Source organism: Trichosurus vulpecula, chromosome 7 (genome assembly GCF_011100635.1).
Source record: "Trichosurus vulpecula isolate mTriVul1 chromosome 7, mTriVul1.pri, whole genome shotgun sequence".
Taxonomy (NCBI): domain Eukaryota; kingdom Metazoa; phylum Chordata; class Mammalia; order Diprotodontia; family Phalangeridae; genus Trichosurus; species Trichosurus vulpecula.
Window position 1 is genome coordinate 196,231,871 of NC_050579.1, and position 24,211 is coordinate 196,256,081.

General features: G+C 39.4%; 1 protein-coding gene across 5 annotated transcripts in view; it reads left to right on the forward strand.

Annotated features, from left to right (window-relative positions):
- The window catches only part of HMGN3 (high mobility group nucleosomal binding domain 3), a 77,366-nt gene that overhangs the window by 28,257 nt on the left and 24,898 nt on the right, over positions 1-24,211 (forward strand). For all 5 annotated transcript variants that reach the window (XM_036769397.1, XM_036769399.1, XM_036769400.1 and 2 more), the window contains one exon: positions 17,820-17,870. In XM_036769397.1, coding sequence (XP_036625292.1) covers positions 17,820-17,870 — 51 coding nt within the window. The remainder of the gene's footprint in view (positions 1-17,819; positions 17,871-24,211) is intronic.

The following is a 24,211-nucleotide window of genomic DNA, read 5'->3' on the forward strand; positions in this document are numbered from 1 at the left end:
TTGATAACCCTCTGAGTTTCCATGCCATTGTGGTTGAGTCATTCAGTCATGTCTGACTCTTCATGACCCTGTGCACCATACTGTACGTGGGGTTTTCTTGGCAAAGATACTGGAATGGTTTGCCGTTTTCTTCTCCAGTGTATTAAGGCAAACGGAAGTTAAATGTGTTGTCCCCATGGTCACACATGCTATTAAGTGTCTGAGGCTAGATTTGAACTCAGGTCTTTCCTATTCCAGGCCCAGCACTCTTTTCACTGAATCACCTAGCTGCCTCCTCCACATCATTATTATCCTTGTTTTTCAGATGAGAAAACTGAATTTTTAAGGAGTTTGGGTACTGGTTCAGGGTCACACAGCTAAGATGTATCTGAGGCAGAATTTGAATCCAGATCTTTCTGACAATAATTCTAGCACTGTAGCCACTACAGTCAAGTATTCATTAGCTAAAAGTGTCTACCCTGGGCCAGGTGCTTTCTTAGATACCATAGATACAAATACCAAAGTGAAATATTCTTTGTCCTCAAGCTGCTTACATTCTATTGGGAGGATACAACTTGTTCACAGATAAGATTTATGCACAATAAATACTAAATCATAGTGGGGGGGGGCAGATTTGGAGGTCACTAACACCTGCCTCTTGTAGGCAGTGACACTTGAGCCAAAACCTGAAGGAACCTGGGCATTCCGATGGGTAGAACTGAAAGAAGATCATTCTAAGAATGGAGGACAGTTTATACATCTGGACCTGGAGTCAGGAAGACTTGAGTTAAAATCCTACTTTAAGTACTTACTAGCTATGTGATCTTGGGCAATTTGCCTCACTTTCTTTATCTGATAATAATAGCCCCTACCTCCAAGGTGACATCATAATTGTAACACACTTAACACAGTGTCTTCCACATAGTAAGTGCTACATAAATAGGTACTGTTACTATTACACAAAGGCATAGAGACAGGAGGTAGAATGTAACATAAGGGAAGCAACAAGTAGGCTTTGATTGAAACAGCTCCTTTTTTGTTCCATTTGGTTTATTTTCAGTTTCAAATTATCTCCCTCCCCCACTCATTGAGAAGGCAAGAAATATAAGATCCATTATAGATATGAAGTCATGCAAAACAAATTTCTGCATGCTATCATATCATCTTCAAAGAGTGATAGTTTTATCCTAGAGAGTGAATTTAAAAACTACTTGAAATTATTAATGACTTCAGCAGAGTTGCAGGGTACAAAATAAACCCACATAAATCATCAGCATTTCTATGTATTTGCCAAAAAGTCCAGCAGCAAGAAATAGAAAGAGAAATTCCATTTAAAATAACTGTAGACAATGTAAACTACTTGGGAGTCTGCCTGCCAAGACAAACCCAGGAACTATATAAACACAACTGTGAAACACTTTTTCACACAAATAAAGTCAGATCCAAACAATTGGAAAAAATATTAATTGCTCATAGGTAGGTAGGCCAAGCCAATATAATAAAAATGACTATTCTACCTAAATTAATTTATTCAGCACCATAACAATTAAACTATCAAAAATTATTTTGTAAAGCTAGAAAAAATAACAAAATTCATCTGGAAGAACAAACGTTTGCTCAAGGGAATTAGTGAAAAAAAATGCAAAAGAAGTTGGTCTAGACATACCAGATCTCAAACTGTATTATAAAGTGGTAATTATCAAAATAATCTGGTACTGCCTAAGAAACAGAGTGGTAGATCAGTGGAATATATTAGGTACAAATTGCACCATAGTAAATGACCATAGTAATCTAGTATATGATAAACCCACAGACCCAAGTTTTTGGAACAAAAACTCATTATTTGACAAAAACTGGAAAACAGTATGGCAGACCTAGGTTTAGACCACCACCTCACATGGTATACCAAGATAAGATCAAAATGGGTACATGATTTACACATAAGGGTGATACCTTATAGGTATCACCTATAAGGTATTTAAGGAAATACCTTAGGTAAGATAAGGAAATTAAGAGAACATGGAATAGTTCATCTGTCAGACTTACAGGTAAGGGAAGAATTTAGGACCAAAGAAGCTATAGAGAGCATTACAAAATGTAAACTAGATAATTTTGATTATATAAAATTTAATTATTTTGGTTTTGCAACCAAAATTATAAGAAAAACAGAAAACTGGAGGAAAACTTTGCAATAAGTTTCTCTGATAAAGGCTTCATTTCTCAAATATATAGAGAACTGAGTCAAATTTATAAAAATATAACTCATTCCCCAGTTGACAAATGGTCAAAGGATATGAACATACATTTTTCAGACAAAGAAGTCAAAGCTAAATGTAGTCATATGAAAAATGCTCTAAATCACTATTGATCAGAGGAATGGAAATTAAAACAACTCTGAAGTATTACCTCACACCCCTCAGAGTGGCTAATATGACAAGAAAGGAAAATATTGGATGTTGAACGGATGTGGGAAAATTGGGACACTAATACACTGTTGGTGGAGTTGTGAACTGATCCAACTATTCTGGAGAGCAATTTGGAACTGTGCCCAAAGGGCACTGCTAGGTCTATAACTATCCAAAAGAAGGGAGAAGGACATATTTGTACACAAATACTTATAGCAGCTCTTTTTGTGGTGGCTAAGAGGAAATCAAAGGGATGCCCTCCAGTTGACTAAACAACTAAACAATGACTAAACAAGCTGCAGTATATGATTGTGGTGGAATATCATTGTGCTGTAAGACATGACAAGCAGGAGGATTTCAGAAAAACCTGGAAGATTTACATGAATTGATGCAGTGAAGGGAACAAAACCAGGAGAACATTGTACACAGTAACAGCCATATTGTTCCATGAAGAAGTTTGAATAACTTAGCTGTTCTCAGTAATACAGTGGTCTAAGACAGTCCCAAAGAACCAATGATCAAGCATGCTGTGTGCCTCCAGAGAAAGAACTGATACTGACTGAATATAGACTGAAGCATGCGATTTTTCATTTTCTTTCATTTTTTTCTCTTATTTGAGTCTTCTTGTCAAAATGACTAATATGGAAATGTTTTACACAATTGCACACGTATAACTGATATCGGATTGCTTACCATCTAAGGAAGAGGGGAGGGGAGGAAGGGATAGAATTTGGAAACTTTAAAAATGTTTAAAAAATTTTTAAATAAAGAAAAATTCAGATCTACAGAAAATGCAGACAAGATCCTTATCAATCACTGCCTCAAAGCCAAGGGCTCTGGAGAAAGGAGCTCCCAATAATATCAGCTAAAAAAATGAATATATAAGTACATGAATATAGCCCCTAACTGAAAGCCAAAATCTTTGCAAAATTCCAGCCAGGGGAGATGACGTTTGCAAGCTGACAAAGAGCTCCCTTCGTATTACCAGACAGCAGCCCTTTGATTTGAAGGTTGATATCTGATGCAGAAGGGAGAAGAGAAAGAAAAGAAAAAGCACTCAAGGAAATCTGTGTGGTTTTTGGAAGGTTGTTTGTTCCATCCAGCTTGAGTAGGGGAACTACAGTGAGACAGAAATGTTTCAAGGCTGTGTATCATTTAGTTCTCCATTTCCATGCTGACCTTGGACCCTTCTCTACTTCTTTGTTTTTAGAGCACAATTTATTATTCCAATCAGGAAGTTTCTTCAGTACTGAGGAGCTAAAAGGCAGCAGGAGACTTTTTTCATGACCCAGTGTCCAATGTTATTTCTCCCTTGCAAATAATACATATCTACATCAGTGATGTGTTGGTAAATGTTTAACAACCAGATCACTGAGAAATAAAATGTAAACAGGACCAAAAAAAAAGCGACAGTTTGTTTCCTCATTGCCTATGCTTATTCCTTTAATTTCTTTTTCTTATCTTATTGCTATAGCTAGTATGTCTAATGAATAATTATGGTGATAATGGATATACTTGCTTCACCTTGATCTTATTGGAAGGGCTTCCAGTTTATCCCCATTATAGATAATACTTTCTCTTGACTTTATATAGATACAACTTACCATTTTAAGAAAATGAAACAGCTACTTTCTAAGGTAACAAGTGAGCTTCCTAATTACCAAATCCAAAGGTTTTTTTTTTCAGACCTGATAATGCTTTTACTGCCTTGACTACCGACCACCTCCTTCCTCTTGCCTTCAATCAACCAGTAACCATTTACGTAACTAATAGTTTTCCTCCTAATGTGATAATACCTCCTTCTTAGTCTCCTTTGTTGGTCCTTCTTCCTCCTCTTGCTAAGAGTGGGGGTTCCTTAAGGCTCTCTTTTCTCCTCTTGGAGGAGGGAGAAGTGGGTTCAGTGTTTTAAGAATCCAAAGCATTTTGAGTGCCAAGTTCTTGTTGAAACAGAAAGTTACAAACAGCTTTCTTAATTGGCAGACCCATGTCCTGAAACCTTCTACTGTTCTGGATTCAAAATGTCAAGAGCTGTTGGATTCTTAAAACTCTCGAGTCCACTTTGAGGACTATACAGCTTAAAGGATGATCCTTAACATTTCTCATTCCCCCAATACTCCCTGGAATCTTGAATTTTTCTGCCCTAGAAGTCGGCAAATAATATAGACTGTCTTTCAGGCCAGATTATGACTGGAACAGCACCCAGGCAATTCTGTAGGAACGGCTGTACGTAAAATCATTCAGTATATGTTATTTGTAAGTCCCTGGTCCCTGGGGTTGAAGAGAAAAGAAGGGAAGAAACTTTTGTTTCACAAGTACCTCATTTGATTCTCACAGTATACATGGGAGGTAGATGCTGTTATTTTCCTTATTTTAAAGTTGAGGAACCACAAGTAAACAAGTTAAGTGACTTGCCCAGGGTCATATAGCCAGTAAATGTCTGAGGTTGGATTTGTACTTAGGTCTTCCTGACTGCAGGCCCAGCACTCAATCCAATGCACCACTAACTGCTTAAAGAAAGGACAAGGGGAAAAACTACTCTTATCATGTGGTTGATTTTTTTTTTCCAGTTAGCTCCGTACTGAAAGCCAGAAAAATAAGAAAATTTAGTTTTTCTTTGTAGTCCTGCTGAGGACTGTTACCCACACTTCAGGGAAAGTGATCATCATGGTAGTGTTTTCAGAACACTAGAGGCGTCCCATCACCATTCCTTAACCTCATCTAGGTCCACCCATGAGCATTAACTCTAGGGAAAGAAAGATTTTGTTTTTTGTTTCAAAACATTTAATCTGTTACTCAAGGTATCCAATCTGCTTCGTCCTCCTGCCTCCTTGAAAAGAGAGATAATTTGCCATGTGGTGTAATATAACAACTCTTTACTTATAGATTATTTTAAGGTTTGCAAAGCAAAGTCTCATAACAATCCTGTAAGGTATAGATAAGTCAAAGAGCATCTATTAAATACTTACTATATGATGGGCACTCTGAGGATACAAAGAAAGCCCCTGTCCCCAAATCCCCCCCCCAAAAAAAACCATATAGAATACAAGTATTTAAGAGAGCTGAACCAGGTGACTTTTAAGGTCCCTTCTAGCTCTAAATCACGAATCCTGTGACTTAATATCCCATTTTACCCATGAGTTTGCTGAGGTTCAGAAAAGTTAAATGACTAGCTTGAGTTAAAAGGACGTAAACTTTTCTATTGCCTCAGTATAAAAGCAGCATCCTGTTTGGCCTTCAAACGTTCTGTAGAGTCTGGCTCCAGCCTAGGGCTCCAGATTTGTTACATATTACTCCAGTTCACACACTCTCCATTCTCCAGGCCAGGGGCGGAGAGCCTGTGGCCTCGAGGCCACAGACGGCCCTCTAGGTCCTCAAGTGCAGCCCTTTAACTGAATCCAAACTTGACAGAATTTGTTCAGTGAACCTAGAACGCCATGTGTGGCCTCAAGGCCCCAGGTTCCCCACCCCTGCTCTAGGCAAACAGGACTGTTTGCTGTTCCCTGAACTTGGCATTTCATATGTCTTTGCTGTTGCCTAGTCTGTCTTCTATACCTGCAATTCACTCCCTCTTAATAGTTGCCTTTTAGAATCTCTGGCCGCCTTCAATACTTAGCTCCTGTGCCATTTTGTGTAGGAAGCCATTTCTTAGTTATTAGTCCTGGCTCCTTTTTCTTAAAATCATCAGATTTATATGTCTTTGTTGATGTGTTGTACATCTCCCCATTCCCAGTGGAATGTGCTCCTTGAGGCCAGATACTGATTTTCATTTACTCTTTGTAACCCCGATGCGTTGTATTAGTAGGTTCTTAATCACTCTGCCCAGGTGTTCCTGACTCTAAATCCAGTACTTTATATACCGTATCACACAGGTTCTTAACCATTTTATTAAGGACCCCAGCCATGCTTCACTTCACTTTGGCTTCCGTTGTCTCCAGACCCCACATCCTTCACCTTGCCTGCCATATTGCAGCCCTGGGAAACCTCCTGCTCCAGGACCACTATTTTAGGAAGGACTCCACCCGTAACTCATCTTGCTTCCAAAATATTGAACTAAAATAAGGGTCGAACAGCTCTTCTTTTTCTTCTCTTCTTTATCATCGTCACTATCATCCTATCAACTCTAAAGAGCTGGTCTAGCCCTTATTTGTTCCTCTTCTTGTCCCCTGTTTAATCTTTTTTTTTAAATCCTTTTTTGTTCTTAGATTTCCTGAAAAGCCTCATCTCATTCTGAGACTTAGTGTTCCTGAGGTTTTTCTTGCAGGACCATGCCATACTTTTGTATTTGTCTGTTACCTGTTCTTGTTTCCATCTTCCCTGCATGGCTTTTGATAGTGGAACATCAGGCAATCAATTAGCTGTGTTTACACCCCAGGTTCTTCATAAAACACTTCTTCTGCCTCTGAAAATTGAAATTCTGAAGACACAAAAGCAAACATTCTTGAAGACTTAGTCTCCTTGGACCGACTATGTAAAACATTAACCCATGGAATCCTACCTTTCCCATTATCCCAGCTCTTTGAAATTTGCTCTTCAGAAAACTAAGGTGTCATGACAATCGTGTCTGGCTTTCTTTTCCCCAATATAACTTTTAATAATAATAAGCATTTATATAGTGCTTTAAAGTTTGGAAAACACTTTTATATCTGTTATCTCATGCATCTCAGTTTGTGCCCCTCTGCAATTTAGTAGATGTCTTCATGACTTGCTGTGGTTACAAAATTCAGTTTTGGCCCCTCCAGATCTTAGCTCCTAGTGATGGCCCATACTCAGAGCCTTTCCAGCCTGATAGGATCTGACTATCATGGCCTTCAAGAATGTAGGGTCATGGGGCAGCTAGGTGGCACAGTGAGTAGAGCACCGGTCCTGGAGTCAGGAGGACCCGAGTTCAAATTTGGCCTCAGACACTTGACACATTTGCTAGCTATATGACCTTGGGTAAGTCACTTAACCCCAATTGCCCTGCCTTCCCCCCTCAAAAAAAAATTAGCAAAAAAAAAAAAAAGAACGTAGGGACATATCCATCTAATAATGAGGCACCTCCAAGGAAGGAGAAATAAGATTCCCACCTCTATGTCATTAAATCAAATTATAGTTTTGGTTATAAAGAGACTTTGACAACTTGGCAAAAGAAAAGGGTCTGCAGACTTTACTTGGTATGAGCTGGATCAAGAGTTGTAGCTTGAAGGGGTAGTAATGTTAATCATGGAGTTGTTCTGGAAAAACCCAGGGATTCAAGACATCAGCTGTTATCTTGTATCCCTTATGTCAGAGGGAGGTTGTTTTATTATATTTTACTTTGTTTTACTTTTCACAAGCACAATGTGTTTTTCTACCTGCAAAGGATCAGACTTTTTTTTGAAAAGTAAATAAAATGTTGGGTCCCCCAGGGACTGAAGTTAAACTGAGTCCCTAGCTGTAGCCAAGGGCTTCTGTTGTTGCTGTGGATGCCTGTTTGTTTGCTGATAGGTTAATATGTTGTAACTGAGGTAGCTGCTTCCCTTAACCTTCATTTAGATGTGATAAAAATAATACAATATACGTCGTTATCTCCCACACTATCCATTGTGCAGAGGGATAGGAGAGGCAGCATGGTTTTGTGGAAAGAACACTGGGTTTGGAGGCAGGAGAAACCTGACCACAGCCTAATTTTCACAGTGGTAATTTGCAATTCATGGAACTTCCCCAAGCCTCAGTTTCCTTATCTGTAGAACTGGGATATTTGTAATGCTTATTTTATAAGGTTATTGTGAGGAAAGTATTTCATAAATCCTTAAAGGACTGTGTAAATCTGTTACTTATTTATTTTTTGTGACATGAGTGATGTAGAAATTTGTTTTGCTTGACGATGTATATTTGTTACAAGGATTTTGTTTTTTCTTTCATTGAGGGTGTTGATTTGAGAAACAATAAGTGCTTGGTAATCAAAAAAAATAAAATTTAATTCTTTTTACATAGAATTAGAACTTTTCTTAAGACCCATCTACTCCAAACCCCTCATTTTATGGATGAGGAAACTGAGACCCAACTAGGTTAAGGGAGCATGACCTTTGGTAGAACTGGGATTTAAACCCAGGTCCCCTGGCTCTAAATTCAGTGTACTTTTCCATTCTACTGTGTCATCCTGGGTTAGAGTAAAATAAAATGTACTCAATGCTCAAATTATTCTGACCATGATTCATAAGGTACTTAAAAATGATACAGTGCCTGAGGGCCATCATTCTGAAAATCATTTACCATTACACTTTGGATGTATGCATTAATAAAGAAGTGTAGTTGGTAGCTACTTAGTTTTGTAGTTGCAGCTCTCTGTAGCAGGAATTTGTAATTTACTAATTAACATTCATTTGAAATGCTTCTTTCTTAAGGAATATTACTGTCACCCATTTTTTTTCTGCCAGTAATTTGTGTTCAGTTCATAGTAAACATTGTCATGCTAACCTATCACTAATACATCACCCAGAAGGAGATTGAGAATAATGTCACCATATCAGTCTCACAAAAAAAAAGTCATCTGGTGCTTCTTTAAATGCACGTCAATTACTGGATACCATGGTTTGAAATCCGGGTAGATTGATGGATAGGAAGAGATGCTCGGTCACTCTGGAATAACACAGATGTACAGTGATGGCTGTGAATTGTCAAATCAATGTATAGTTATTAAGTGCTTATTATATAGGACTGGTGCTGTGCTAGGCATGGAGATACAAAGACAAAAATGAAGTTTGTGCCCTCAAGGAGCTTACATGAAACAACATGCACACATAGAAAATATCTTCAGAGTAAATTCTAAATAAGTACAAGGTAGTTTAGGGAAAGAGGGCATGTAACAGTTGGGGAAAGTGGATTTCAGGAAAGGCTTTTTATAGAAGGTTATGGTGAATAGCCTACACTAAGGATGGAGCCAACGAACTTGGCCAGAAGAATGCCTTTGTTAACATAGCAGGGAAAGGAGTGCAAGGGATGGAAAGGGAACAGCAGCCCTGAGGTCTAGATCAGCCTCTCTTCCTCACTGGGGCTGGCTGTAGTCAGCACCTAATAGCTAGAAGAAGCTGGGCTTTTAGTGTTGGTGAAATGAACTGCATCATCTGCCATTGCTAGTTTGCAGAGAGGTTTGGAGGGAGAATGAGAAGTAGGAGCCATGTAGGACTTAGGGGAGTGATGTAGCAACATGTATACAATAGTTTGGGACTCTTGGATCTTTTCTTTTTGTCTCTGTCTTTCAAGTGTGTAACTGAGCATCAGTCTTTTGGGAGGGACAACCCAGAACATGAGTGATATCCATGTCCCTTGGAGTGTCGGGGAATCTGCAAGCCTGCTTCTTCAGAATCTGAATACTGATCTCACTACTGGGCCACCAGTAGAACTGGTTGTCAGTCAACAAGCATTTATTAAGCATTGTTGTGTGCCAGAAAGTATCCTTGCTGCTGGGACTACAGAGACAAAAATGAGCCAGCCCCTTAAGGGCTTATGTTTTATTGGGGAAGATAGTATTTGTTTAACTATGCCACCAGGACTGGACCTATAATCTCATTAGTAAAGGGAATTTCTGAATGAGGAGACTCCTATAAATGCAGGTCAACACTTTTCTTTTATCTTTTTTTTAATAACTTAAAGTCTTAGAGAGTTGGCTAAGCAGGGATTCTTAAACTTTTTCCACTCTCGGCCCCTTCAGCACTTCTTATACTATAGATCGGGACCCCATATGGGAGAGCACTGAAAGGGTGACTTCTTCAGGGTCATTACATGTCAGAGACAAGATTTGAACCTAGATCTTGTTGGCTCTGAGGCCATCTCCCTATTTGCTCTGCCACAGCTGCCTCTCATACAGAAATATGTACAAAATAAATATAAGGTTGTATAGGGGTGGGGGAGGAGGCACTAGCAGATAGGGAAATCAGAGAAGGCCCCATGTACAATGTGGCTGAAGCTGAACTTGGAAGGAAATGAGGGATTCTGAGAGGCAGAGGTGAGGAGTGTAGGAGGAGGGGGGTAGGAGGAGGGGGAGTGGGAAGAGTGTTCCAGGCATGAGAAATAGTCTGTGCACAGCCATAGAAATAATGAAGTATCATGTGTGAGGAACATTAATAAGGCCAGTTTGATTGGACTCGAGTGTAGAAAGGGATGTAATATAAGGCTGGAAAGGTAGGTTGGAGGCAGGTTGTAAAACATTAAATTAGCCAACAGTTTGTATTTCCTCCTCTGTTTTCTCTCTGGGTGACCTAATCAGTTCCCATGGGCTTAGCTCTCATCTTTATGTAGGTAACTCGGATCTCTGTATCAAGTTCCAGACTATCCCCCTTTACCAATTTCCTGTTAGACATTTCAGACTGGAGACATCTCAAACTCGACATGTCCCAAACTGAAATCATTATCTTCCCCTCCGCCCCAAATTGTCCCTTGTCCCAAACTTAACTGATTTCTGTCAAAATCCATCACCATGTGATTGGAGTCTGGAAGGGTAAGGATCTGTTGGACATCTGCAGGAATACTGAGCACCCCAGGGGCTTGAGCAGCATTTTGAAGCAAGAGAGGAATTCTGAGGCGAAGTGTAATATCAATTAAGTTGGGACTTTTTTACTGTTTTAGAATGATAAATTAATTAAGTGTGTTTGATTGAGCTTTACTAGGTACAAAGCCCCAGGCCCAAACCCCTAATTACTAAGTGCTAAGCCTGTGTGGGCAGGAAGCCCTCAGGGTCTTAAGGGGAGTTGCTAAGACCAAAGCCAATAGCAGGAGCCTAAGTTATGGTCACTCAGATGACTTTTGATGACGTCCAAAGACTTTATAAAAAGAGAGAACACAGCTATTTGCTTGAGCCTGTCACTCCTGGAGGAGTGTTGGCGTGGGACTCTAGGCAGCCAACCTCTGTAAGAGCCTCCAGGCTTGTCAATCCAGATGTTAATGGTTTCTTGGCAACTATGAATTGTATTTGGTCTGTTTATAATGTATGTTTGTAACTTGTTTGTATTTGCTCTGAAGTTCAGGGTGCTGGCTTTTTCCCCTGAACTAAGTGAATGAGTTGTATGTTGGATTGAAATAAGATTGTTAACCCCTTAACATTACTTTCTTTAGTAAAGCAGATCAAAGAACCTGTGCTGGCACCATTCTTGCTGTTGGGCTTGTGTTGGTCTTTCACCCCTGTAACAGATGCTACCTGAATTGTCACAACACAAAGGTGAGGAGGGAACACATTCTAGGCATGCGGGAGTGAGAACAAAGTCTAATGCGTGATAAATACCAGTCATGCAGCCCAAGAGGACACTTCTTACTGTATGACTTCGGTTGGAAACACCTTGGAATAATAGCATTGGCCTGCAGGTGCCCCGTCACCCAGAACAGCTGTCTCTACAGGTGTTCTCCAACATAGGCCCCTGTATCCAAGCAGTCTGCCACCCTGTTGCTTTTTACTTCCCAAAGCCACCCTCCCTGTGTGAGAACATTTTGGGTCACTCCAATGAGGCAATTTCTGATGGCAGGGGCAAGGTGGATACATCAGGATGTGGTTGGTCCTAAGCCAAGAAAACCCCATTGAAGCTGTGTCTAAGTACTATGCTTGGGGGTCTGCCCAGGAGTTCTTCAGTTAGTCCCTCCTCCTCCTTGACAGTTGACCTTCTTCCATAACTAAATCCAACCTTCACACAAAACCATGGCCTGGGCCCATTCTTAGGCCCTGAGATCCTTGGATACAAGCTTCCTGCCTGAAACAGTTTGGCTGTCCTAAGACCCTGGCTTCCTGATCTGGAACCTCCCCCTCAAATGACCCACATCAACCTGAACTGGCTTCTTGGGAGGCCACAGACCTATATATTGGTTGACTTCACACACTCTGCTCTAAAATTATGCCTCTTAAGTAACCCCAACTTTCTTCCATCTCAGTAGGAGTCTTACACAGAGCAAATTTCCTTCTCTCCCCTCTAACTCTTAGCTATAGGGCAGGGGTGGGGAACCTGCGGCCTCAAGGCCACATATGGCCTTCTAGGTCCTTGGGTGCAGCCTTTTGACTGAGTAGAAGTTTTACAGAACAAATCCTTTCATTAAGGGGATTTGTTCTGTGAAGTTTGGATTCAGTCAAAGGGCTGCACTTGAGGACCTAGAGGGCCACATGTGGCCTCAAAGCTGCAGGTTCCCCACCCCTGTTATAGGGTAAGACAGATGTTATTTTTTTCTTCCCTAAAATAAAATCCTTTTACTCCTTTCAATAAGGGAATGTTTCTTTCATTTATTCATTCATTCATTGTATTTGTGTCCCAAGTGCCTGACTCATAGCAGGTGCTTAGTGAATGTTTTTTGATTTGTTGATCCAATAAATATCCTTTCTCTCAACCAGTCTAGATAGATCCTTCCCCCCCAAAAGTAATATTCCTCTTACATCCCACCCCAGCCTATTCCAACTGAAATTCTGAAAATTCTGAAATTCTCTTATTTAAGTGAGACCTTGATGATCCCCTGGTAACTTGGAATTACCTCAGGAGGCGAACATTAATCCACTATTAGCTGTAATGATTGGTTGGCAGCCACACAGAGCAAGCCTCTTCTATAACTATTAGCAGGGAATAACAGGAAAAAGAAGTAAGGATGGTGATCAAAGGGAGAGGCCTCTTAACTTTCGAAGCTCAGGTCCTCCTGCCCAGTGAACAATGGTGCAGGCACCAGGAGCCACGCCAAAGCTAGGGCCCAGCTTCTGTTTCCCAACTCCTTCCTCTCTGGGTCCGTGCATTTATACTATCTTTTAAAGACACAATAGAGTACACTCTCTTGAAAGGTGAAAAAACAATTCCTCAGAGGCACAGCCCTCCTTCCAGGCTCTCGGCTCCATCATTTTTGACTCCTCCCTCTGCCTCACCCCTTTTATTTAACCAGCCTCCAATTCTTGTTATTTCTGCCTCCATAAAAATCTCTTCCATCCCATCCCTGCTCTCTATTCACATAGCTACCACCTTAGTTCAGGTCCTGATCTCTTCTTATCTACTTTATTTTTTTTAATAATATTTTATTTCTTTCTAATTACATGTAAAAACAATTTCAACATTCATTTTTCAAATTTTGAATTCCAAATTTCTCTCCCTCCCTCCCTTCCCTTCCCCTTCCCTGAAAGAGCAAGCAATTTGATATGGTCTATACATGCACAATCACACAAAATATATTTCTATATTAGTCATACTTTGTTACAGGAGTTTCCTAAACTAGCCTCCTTTGCCTCAAGTCTCTCCCAGTTAACTCCATTTTCTACATAGCGCCACATTTGGAGCCTGAGCCACAGGAGGTCACTGGAGTGACCATGTCGCTACCCTTGCTCAACTCCAGCGGCTTCCTGGAATTCCCAATAGCTTCTAGGATCAAATACCCTGTTTAAATTTTAAAAATCCTTCGCAAACCAGCCATAGCCTATCCTTTCACTGGGTAGCATGCTCTCTCCACACTCTGTATTCTGCCCAAAGTGTCTTTCTTCTCTGTTCTCCACACACAACGGTCCGTCTCCTTTGCATTGGCCATCCCACGTGTCTGGAGTGTGATCTCTCTTCACCGTCACCAGAATTCTTCTCTTCTTTCAAGAAAAAGCTCAAGCCTCATGTTTCTTTTATATGAAGCCTTTCCTGATCACTTCAACTGCTAATGTTGTCTCAAACTATGTTGTATTTATTTTATATTTATTTGCACTTGTTTTCTTTATATTGCTTCTGTTTATGCTTAGTGTCCTTTTTAATCTCCCCCAAGGCAGTACAAGCTTCTGGGGAGTGGGGATTGTTTCTTTCGTTGCATTTGTATTCCTAGCACATAGCACATAGTAGGCCCTTAAAAATGCTGGTTGATTTGATTTCAGCCTAGACATTGAAGTTTATTGAGTAAGGGATGATGACTTTGTGCTCCAGATTCAGCTTAGAGTTGCATATCTGACTTTGCTAACAGAGTTTTCACTCCCTGCTCTTTTAGAGCCTTGATCTGTGAAAGTGTACTGGGGCATCATGCACAGTGCCCCATTCAGCTGAGCTAACCAATTACAGCATGTGACCTTTGAAACAGAAATTCTCGTACCGTGGGAGCTTGTGATTTACAAGAGACTGCACAGATATACATGAAACTATGAGAAATAAACATGGGGGTAGCTGTATAAACAGGAAGTGAATGACCACAAATACATGTTCATATTATATACAGCCATTGACAAACTTACATAGTAAAGTTGGATTTTTATATTGGGTAGAGGAAATGTGGGATATTACTATCAGCCAGAAAAGGCTTCATGGAAGAAGTTTTTGAAGGAGGAAGAGGAGGCTAGTTGAATTGGGAAAAGGGAAGGCATTCCTGGGTGTAGTACAATGAGAGAAGCCATTCTGATTTGTTAGTGAAATCAACAGGCGTTGATGACAGGCTTGAAGGGGCTGAGTGGACAGGCACCAGAATGATAGAGGAAAAGGGAGATTAGTGCATGGTTATTTTAAAACAAAGGATTAGGATCATGGATCTGATACAAAGACCAATAGAAAGTCTTCATTGTCATCATCAATTCATCTCCATTAAACATCTGTAAGATTCAAGCTGTTGTACTTGGAGCTAGTCTGTGTGCTGTGTTTATTCTTGTGTAATAAGGATTTCGAGAATCGACTGGCAGGCTTGAATTTGTAGTTCAACTCTAAGGAATATCAATCCCAGACGAGCCTTGATATGTAGCTATAGCCCTGTACTGTTGTGTACTGTAGCTCCGCGCTCATTCACACTCGAACGCTAAAGCCCCAGAGCACTCCTGTTCTTTCAGAGTTCTAGGGAAACCCTAGGACTGGGTCTCTAGTGTTGCCGTTGGTTAGTCATTTTCAGTTATGTCTGACTCTTTGTGATCTCATTTGGGGTTTTCTTGCAAAGATACTGGAGTGGTTTGCTATTTCCTTTTAACCAGCTCATTTTACAGATAAGGTGCTGAGGCAAAGTTAAGTGACTTGCCCAGGGTCACACAGCTAGTAAGTGTCTGAGGCCAGATTCGAACTCATGGAGATGAGTCTTCCTGACTCCAGACCCAGAACTGTTATCTACTGTGCCACCTAGCTGTCCTGTGTCTAGTACTATCACTTAGAAGCCCCCATCAATGAACTTCTTATTAAAAATCAGGCAGTAAACTTAATTAACTTTTAAAAGATACGGTTATTGAGATAGTATAGTAAGAACAGTTAGTATAAACATTCCCCCCTCCCAAAACCTGCACACATTCTTCATGGGAAAAGTGGGCATAAGCTTAAAATGCAATATTAGTGAGGTGCATATGTGGCAAGGGGGCAACTTACAGATCCTAGCTATTTAGGGACTAAAAGACTTTCTTGAATCCATAATTAGCATTCTTCTGTGGTGCAAGGGGCCATACTCTTAAAGCTGCTTCCCTCCCTCAGTGTCTGTCTGTCCTGAGATGCATATGTTGTTGCCCACTGATCCAGTTTCTTCGATCCAAGCTGAATATATTCTGTGCTAATGATATAATCTCTCTAATGCTGTGGTCAATGGTAAGGGTAGTGGGGAGAGTGAAAATCTCTCCTTCTCTCAAGAGTGATTCCCTCTAGGGGCTTGGCTTTAACTCAGCTCCTGAACTTATAGCTTTCAATAGGCTATGAGGAATAACTGTTGGAATTCCTCCAGCTGTTCATGGCCCTCAGAGTCATGGTTAGCTTGTTCGGTTAGCCAATTAGCTGTTTCCTTCTTGACCAATCAAAGGGATCACAGGACGTAAATTACTTTGATTGCACTAAAATTTCATCCTGTTTGATTGGATTGATTGATTCAGTCTATTGATTGATTCAATTGAGGCGATTACATTAATTGATGAAAGGGGTGTAGAAGAATCACAGACCCCTACCTCACTCTTGTATTTTCCCCTTCATGTATTTTTAACCTTTCCTGTCTCCCTTTCCTTCTGATTTAAAACTATAAACACTTATACTAGCAGAGGCTTTTCTAAGTGGAATATACCTAGTCCTTGCCATGGATAGAGCAGCTAAAGTCACAAATGATTGTTTTCATTGTTTGGGGTAAAAGTAAGGGGGATATAATCGGCACTCCCTTGTCCATTCCTCTCAATTTTTCTCTCTTCTCTCTCTCTGAATCTTTTTTGCATGTATACGTGTCCATAGACACACACATACACACACACACACACATACACACATATACACACATGTATATGTGTCTATAGACACATACATACATGCATATTACAGACACACACGCACACACACACACATACACACACACTCTTTAGTGGAGTGTAGAACAGTGGGCTTCTAGCTCCAGAGATAGATAAGATGGGTAAGGTATGGAGTCATAACTGCCTAGGTCTTCTTTTTCTGAACCATAGTTTGATATTTCAACTTTAAAATAAAAGGGAAATCCTAAGTGTAAGCGCTTTCAGTCACTTGCTAAATATACCCCTCTATCTGTCACTCTTTCCGTTTCTCCCTCAAAACATTGATGAATTGATAAAGGAAAGAAGAAATAGTGGAATGTCTAGATTCTTTATTATCTTTATTGTATAAATGGAAGCGTGAGCATCTTAGAAATGAACAAAGCTGCTTAGGCTCGATGTGGGCCGTCTGTTCTGTTCAGTCATTTTTTAGTCATGTCCTACTCTTTGTGACCCCATTTAGGATTCTCTTAGCAGAGATACTGGAGTGGTTTGCCATTTCCTTCTCCAGCTCCTTTTACAGATGAGGGAAACTGAGGCAAGTAAGGTTAAGTGACTTCCCCAGAGTCATGTAACTAATAAGTGTCTGATGCCAGATTTGAACTCAGGAAAATGGGTCTTCCTGATTCTAAGCCCAGTGCTCTTTCTACTGTGCCACCTAGCTGCCCTGTTTCTGGAATTCATTTACTCACATAATTCCTTCTTCCCTGTTTAGGTTATGTGTGTGTGTGTGTCTGAATGCCTATGTCCAGACCTGTGATTTTGTTGGTATGGGGAACTCCTGGGGAGGAAAATCTCTGTACCAGCGAGGTTTTGCAGTTGTCGTCTAATTTATAGTTTTAGAAAATTGCCAGGGACATTGAAAGCTTAAGTGGCTTGTTTAGCCAATATGGGTAAAAGGTAGGACTTGAATACAGATCTTGCTGTCCCTGAGACCCATTCCCTATGACTCTACAGTCAGTATGTGTCAGAGGCAGGACCTGAACATAGCTCTTCCCACTTTTGAGGCCTCCTCTCTACCTATCTGCTCTTAGCAGTCAGGGTAAAAACATAAAAAGGAAAAGTGAGACAGGTGATATAAATGAATTGAGAACATACATACACACACACACACACACACATGCACATATATATGTCTGCTTACTAGCATACTTTTTCTAGAATGATTACTAATTTAATCTTACCCCAGATATTCTGGTAGCTCATGCTGTATCTACTTAAATCTTATGTTTCTCTATTTAAAGAAAATTAACTTGCATCAATTTTCTTTTCAGTCTCCAGAAGGTGCTGAGGGCAAAGATGCAGCTAAAGTAACTAAACAAGAGGTGAGTATATCTTTTATATACCATGTTTAATTATTTGAATTGGGATTTCAAAGATTTCAAAGATAGCCCTCTAAGTAGCTTAATATTAACATCTCTACTTTATGGTACATAAAGTAGAGATAAAAGGGTACAAGTGTGTTGGTAAATGTTTAACCACCAGCTCTCCAAAAAAATGTACACCCAACACACTTTTATGTATAACTTGCATTATTAACATTTTCTACATCACTTTCTTAAGTCTAGATAATCAATAAAACAATAAATCAAGCCCTGATTTTTGCCATGTTTGCCAATTTCCAAGTTGTAAATGCTCACACTGAAAATATAAATATCAGCTCTCAAAAGTCAGTATGAGCTGGCTCCAGCATGCTCACTTTAAGAAGGGCCCTATGTTGGAGGTTGACTTTTGTGACTCAATATCTAGATGCTAACAGTTCAGGGGGGGACATCGACAATAACAGTAATAATAAGTGTTAGCATTTATGTAGTGCCTACAGTGTAGCAAACACTGTACTAAGCGTTTTGCAGATATCTCATTCAGTCCTCACAACATCCCTGGGAGGGAGGTGTTGAGGAAAATGAGGCAAATAAATTAGGTGACTTCCCCAGGGTCACATAGCTAGTAAGAGTCAGAGGTCACATTCAAACTCAGGTCTTTCTAACTTCAGACCTGACAATCTTCATCCACTATGACACCTAGCTGCCTATATCCAAGTATGTATAATTAATTTTCTACTTGTGTTTGGTATGTCTTCCTATCCCTTCCTATGACTGCTGAGTAAAAGAGGATATTAAGATTTCCTTCTGTGCAAGAAGAAAAAAAAATAGGAAAACTCTTCAGGGAGGGAAAAAGGCCTCTCTGTTGCAAGAAAGTGTAAAGGATGTGCATTACTTTTTAAAGCCTCTGTGCCCAAGAGCATGCACATATGAACTGAAAAGGTACATAAAGACATAAAATAATGGAAATACTCAGTTTATAAATGGGAGAGATCCAATGTTTAGGCCAGCTGAACAGGAAAAATTCCCCAGAAGCTCACCATCAAAATAAAAGTCTCTGGGTTGGGTAGGGGGAACATAGATAATCCAAATCAGTCTCAAATCAGATAATTCTCCAACTTGAACTTCGTGGGGAGAGAAGGCATATTTAAATTTTCTGTAAAATCAGTAGATAAAACAAGAAACAATGAATCAGATTATAATCATGAAAAATATTATCACCTGTTGCCAGGTACTATAGAGTTTTACCAAATGTGGAGAGAACAAAATTTCTGCTCTCGAATGTAAAATCTAAATAAGGTCAAGACGAATGGCACCAGATAGCTAAAGACATGCATATGTCTTACATATTCTTAATAGACTCACATAAAAACTTGTACTCATAAATATATATTTTCAATTATTCATGTTAGAGTTAAAGAAAAAGAAAGGAGTTAATGATGGCTAGCTCTTTATGAGAGAAAACATGCCTATGAGTTTAGTCCCAATGTAAATATAACTGCCTGACCGGTTAAAATCCTGTAAGTTGTTCAAAGAAATTGTAGTTCCACTAATAATTAGAGAAATTAAAATTAAATAACTCTAAGGTTCCATCTCATACTCATCATATTGGCTAAGATGAGAAAAAGGGAAATGACAGATGCTGGAGGGCTGTGGGAAAACAGGTACATTAATGCACGATGTGGTAGAGTTGTAAACTGGTCTAGCTATTCTAGAAGGCCATTTGGACCTGTGCCTAAAACGCTATTAAACTGTGCCCTACTCTTTGACTGAGGGATACCACTAGTAGGTCTATACCCCAAAGAGATCAAAGAAAGAGGAAAAGGACCCATATGTACAAAAATATTTAGAGAAGCCAGTTGAAAACTCGGGGTGGGTGGTAACCATCACTTGGTGAATGGCTGAGCAAGTAAATGTGATGGTATCCTATTGTGCTGTAAGAAGTGAAAAAGGGTACTTCCCCCTTCTTGATCCGCACTCAGAGTGTAGATTACATGTATTTTTTTGTACATGACCAGTGTAGGGAATTTTTTTTGATTTTTGTAACAGAACTTTTGAGTTTTTGGTTGGTTGGTTTTTGTTTTCTTGGGGGGGGGCAGGGGAAGATAGGATGGAGAGAACATGGATCTTCATTTGAAAATAAAATTTTATTTTAAAAATAGAAATGATGAAGAGGATGGTTTCAGAAATACCTGGAAAGACTAGATGACCAGAACTACAAGAACTGTATGATAACAATACTGTAAAAAAAAATCAACTTTGAAAAACTTAGAAGCTCTGACCACTACAATTCCAGAGAACTCAAGATCAAATATGCTACCACCTCCAGACAGAAAGGTGATGGGAGTCAGAATGTAGGTTGAGACATAATTTTTTTATAGCCAATGTAGGCATTTGTTTCACTCGACTCTCCATTCTTATAATAGGAGTTTTGTTTTTCCTGCTTTCTTAATGTGTGGAGGGAGAGAAGGTGTTCTTTGTTTGAAAAGTATATTTTTTAAAATTTAATGAAATTCGAGTATCAAAGATTCAGAAAAGGCAAGGAATTCAAGGCTCAGAAATCCAACCTCCTCATTCCTCTAAATGAGAAAACTGAGTTCCAGAGAGGCCAAGTGACTTGGATCACATTTGATTGTTAGAAGGGACCTCAGTGACCATCTAATCTACTCTGTAACCCCCAAATGAATCTCTAATAATGATAGTAACAATATTAATAATAAATAGAGTTATGCAGTCATTTTATTCACCTATTCAGTAGTTCATAAAACATTCAATACTAAAAAATACCAGAATAACCACTTGTCCTTGGACTGTTTCTAACTGAGCTCCATCAAAAACTCTAAGAACAATGAGGTGACTGTAGTAATAATAATAGTAATCATAAAAATTAAGGCCATAGAATATTAAGAAAACACAGAGCCCAACAGCCTAAGGCTATTATAGAAAAAAAAAGTAACACTCGCTTATCAAAAAGAAGGAAAAGAATCGATATACATCCATAGCATAGGACAAAAGGCAGCTAGGTGGCACAGTGGACAGAGTGCTGGGCCTGAAGTCAGGAAGACTCATCTTTGTGAGTTCAAATCTGGCCTCAGGCACTTACTAGCTGTGTGACCTTGGGCAAGTCCCTTAACCCTGTTTGCCTCAGTTTCCTCATCTGCAAAATGAGCTGGAGAAGGAAATGGCGAACTACTTCAGTGTCTTTGCCAAGAAAATGCCAAATGAGGTTATGAGGAGTCAGACACTACTCAACTACTGAAAAACAATAGCGTATGACAAAAAAGGTCAGAAACTTACAGATATTTACAGAAATACAGAACAGGCAGATAAACCTTCTCTGAACAGTGGTAGTAAAGTCTGACAGTATGTACTACCTTATTAGATTTGTCAAATTGAGCTGAAAATCATTTGCCTCTAAGATAGAGCTCATAAAATTGCTAAGACCCAAGAGTGGAATCAAAAGGGCTTCCATGGGTGACATCTACAATGACCTCTACCAATAATGTATTGACAAAGAAGCATTGAACACATAGTGGAGTCTTGCAGATTTGTGATATAGAAACACAAGAGTTTATGGTGGCAAATTGGGATCAGGTCATTGCTACAAGAAATTATAGAAGCATTATCCTGTTATCCTGGACTTAATGGATCAATGTATATTATTCAAGGAAAAAGTAGAAATTATGCAACATATCATTGCAGGCTGATGGCTAGAATAATACTAAAGAAGTGGACCTTTTATAACCTGACAGATGATAAATTCCATATTCCAATATAGACTTTGAAATGTCCTTGAGAACTCAACTAATAAACCACTGGAGCCAGAACATTATTTTTTAAAATTGTATATATTTTAAATTTTAAAATAAAATTTTATTGCTATATTTTGTTTTTACATGACCCTTATTCTCAGTATATCTCCCCCCCTTCCCTGCTTAGAGAGGCTTTATAACAAAAATTTTAAAAAAGGAAATTCAGCAAAACTAAATAATACATACAAGAAGTCTGACATTATATGACGTGTTCCATGTCCATAAGCCCCCTTCCCTGCATGGTCTGGGAGGTGCCTTCTCATGTGTCTTTGGGAGAGAACTTGGTCATAATTATTTTACAGTCCTCGGTCAATTTTGATTGCTTTATTGTCTTTTCCATTGACCTCATTGCAGACAAATTGATTGCTTTATTGTCTTTTCCATTGACCTCATTGCAGACAAATAAGCAGAACTTAAGAACTCAATGGGCACAGTGCTGTGTTGGTAAACAGAAGGGGCTCTTAGCACTCAGTTCAACCAAGTGCCCTTGAAGAGTTTGACCTTTGTTTCCTTGATTAGATTTGGGAGTCCTTGGTGACCTCCTTGCCTCAGGGGAGGGCCTAGTTTACACATGAGTTTGAGTGACATGTTTGGGACATCAGAGGCTTTTAGATTACGTGGGTTTAAGTCGCCTCTTTGTGATGATATAAAACCAGGAGTTGGCTTTCTCTTTTTTTGGAGCTCTTACCCACAGCAATGGTGGCACAGGTGACTCTGGGCCAGCCCTTGTTATGAGCTCCCGGGCCAAACCTAGATGTTGGTAACTATGAATTGTATTTGGTCTGTCTGTCTGATGTTTGTAATTTGTATTTGCTCCAAAGTTCAGGGTGCTGGCTTTTTCTCCTGAACTAAGTGAGTGATATTTGTATGTTGAATTAAAGTAATCTTGTCAACCCCTTAATGTTGCTTTCCTTACTAAAGCAGATCAAAAGAACCTGGGCTTTTGCAGCGTGCTGGTAGCGTGCTTGTTGTTGGGCTTGTGTTGGTCTTTCACCCCCACAACAGCTACTTGCCAGATTGTTGAAACAGGTGCTAAACTCTGGGAATACAGATAGAAGCAAGAAATGACAGCCCCTACAATCAAGGAACTTATATTCAACTGAGGGAATTTGACATATAAAAGGGAGCTGAAAAATAGGGGAAACTTTTGGAATAGGGGGCAGGGCAGGTGTCAATCAGGAGATCACAGCCTCAGGGTAGAGTTATTACTAGGATAGCAGGGCAGTTAGTGAGAAAAAGAAGCTTCGTCATCATTTATGTGTGTTATTAACCTGATTTTGTTCACTTCGCACCAATTCATATGTCTTTATATGCTTCTTTGGTGTATCACGTTCATTATTTGTCATAGCACAGTAATGTACTCTGTGACATTCACTAACTACAGCTTGTTTAGACATTGCCTGGTCATTGGGCGTCTACTTTGTGTCTTGTTCTTTACTACTACAAAAAACAGCTGCTACTAATATTTTGGTGTGTATAAGGACTTTTTTTATCCTCCACTTCTTTATGGTACATGCCTTATAGTGGGAACTCTGAGTAAAAGAGTATAGACATTTCAGTCACTTTCTTAGAAAAATTCCCAATTGCTTTCCAGAATAAACTAGATCATTGTTATCATATAGGCCCAGTTATTGCCCATAATCATCCAGATAAACTATTGACCCATAAATTTTTAATAATGTTTTCTATAGATTTTGCTTTACCAAAAACTCATAGTCTCTGAACAATGTAAAAAGAAGGGGACTACGGACTAGGACTGTGATTTCTTTGGCATAGGAAACTCCCAGAAGAGAAATTTCTTTTATCAAAGCATGTCTTCCACAACTTATATTCTTAGAGGATTGTAAAGAGCGTTGCGATGCTAATTGATTTCCCCAGAGGTATACAGACAATACTTGTGAGAACTGGGACTTGAATCCAGGTCTTTGTGGCTCTGAAACTAGTTTTCTCTCTACTAAGCTACTCTGTCTGTCATGAGAAAGAAATCCTTTCGAAGTATAAAGACCTAACAGAAGAAATGAGAATGCTATGAGAGTAGGCTGAAATAATGCACTTAATCATCTTCCACATTCTACATACTATGAGAGTTGTACCAAGGATGCTTTAGCGAGCTCCAAGAGTTGGCTTTCTGATACTTTTATTCCATTATAAAAAGTAATTATTTTTCCAGTTATACAATAGTCTGTAGAACATTATTATAAAAAAATAGCAATATAGTGACTTGTTCATGGACCACTTCTGTACTTCATTGGGGGAGGGAGGGAAATGATGAATAAAATTTTTAAGCTGTGGAAAGTACTTTATACACGTGATCTCATTTGAGTCTTAAAACAATGGTATGAGGTAGGTAATGTTATTCTTATTTTACACATAAGGACACTGAGGCCCATAGAGGTTAAGTGACTTGCCTAGGGCCATAAAACAAGTTAATGAGACTGGATTCAAAGCCAGTTCTTTGGACTCCATGGCCAGCTTCCATTCACAGATCTGTAACATTCCTGCTAAGTGGTCATACAACTTTTGCTTGAAGAC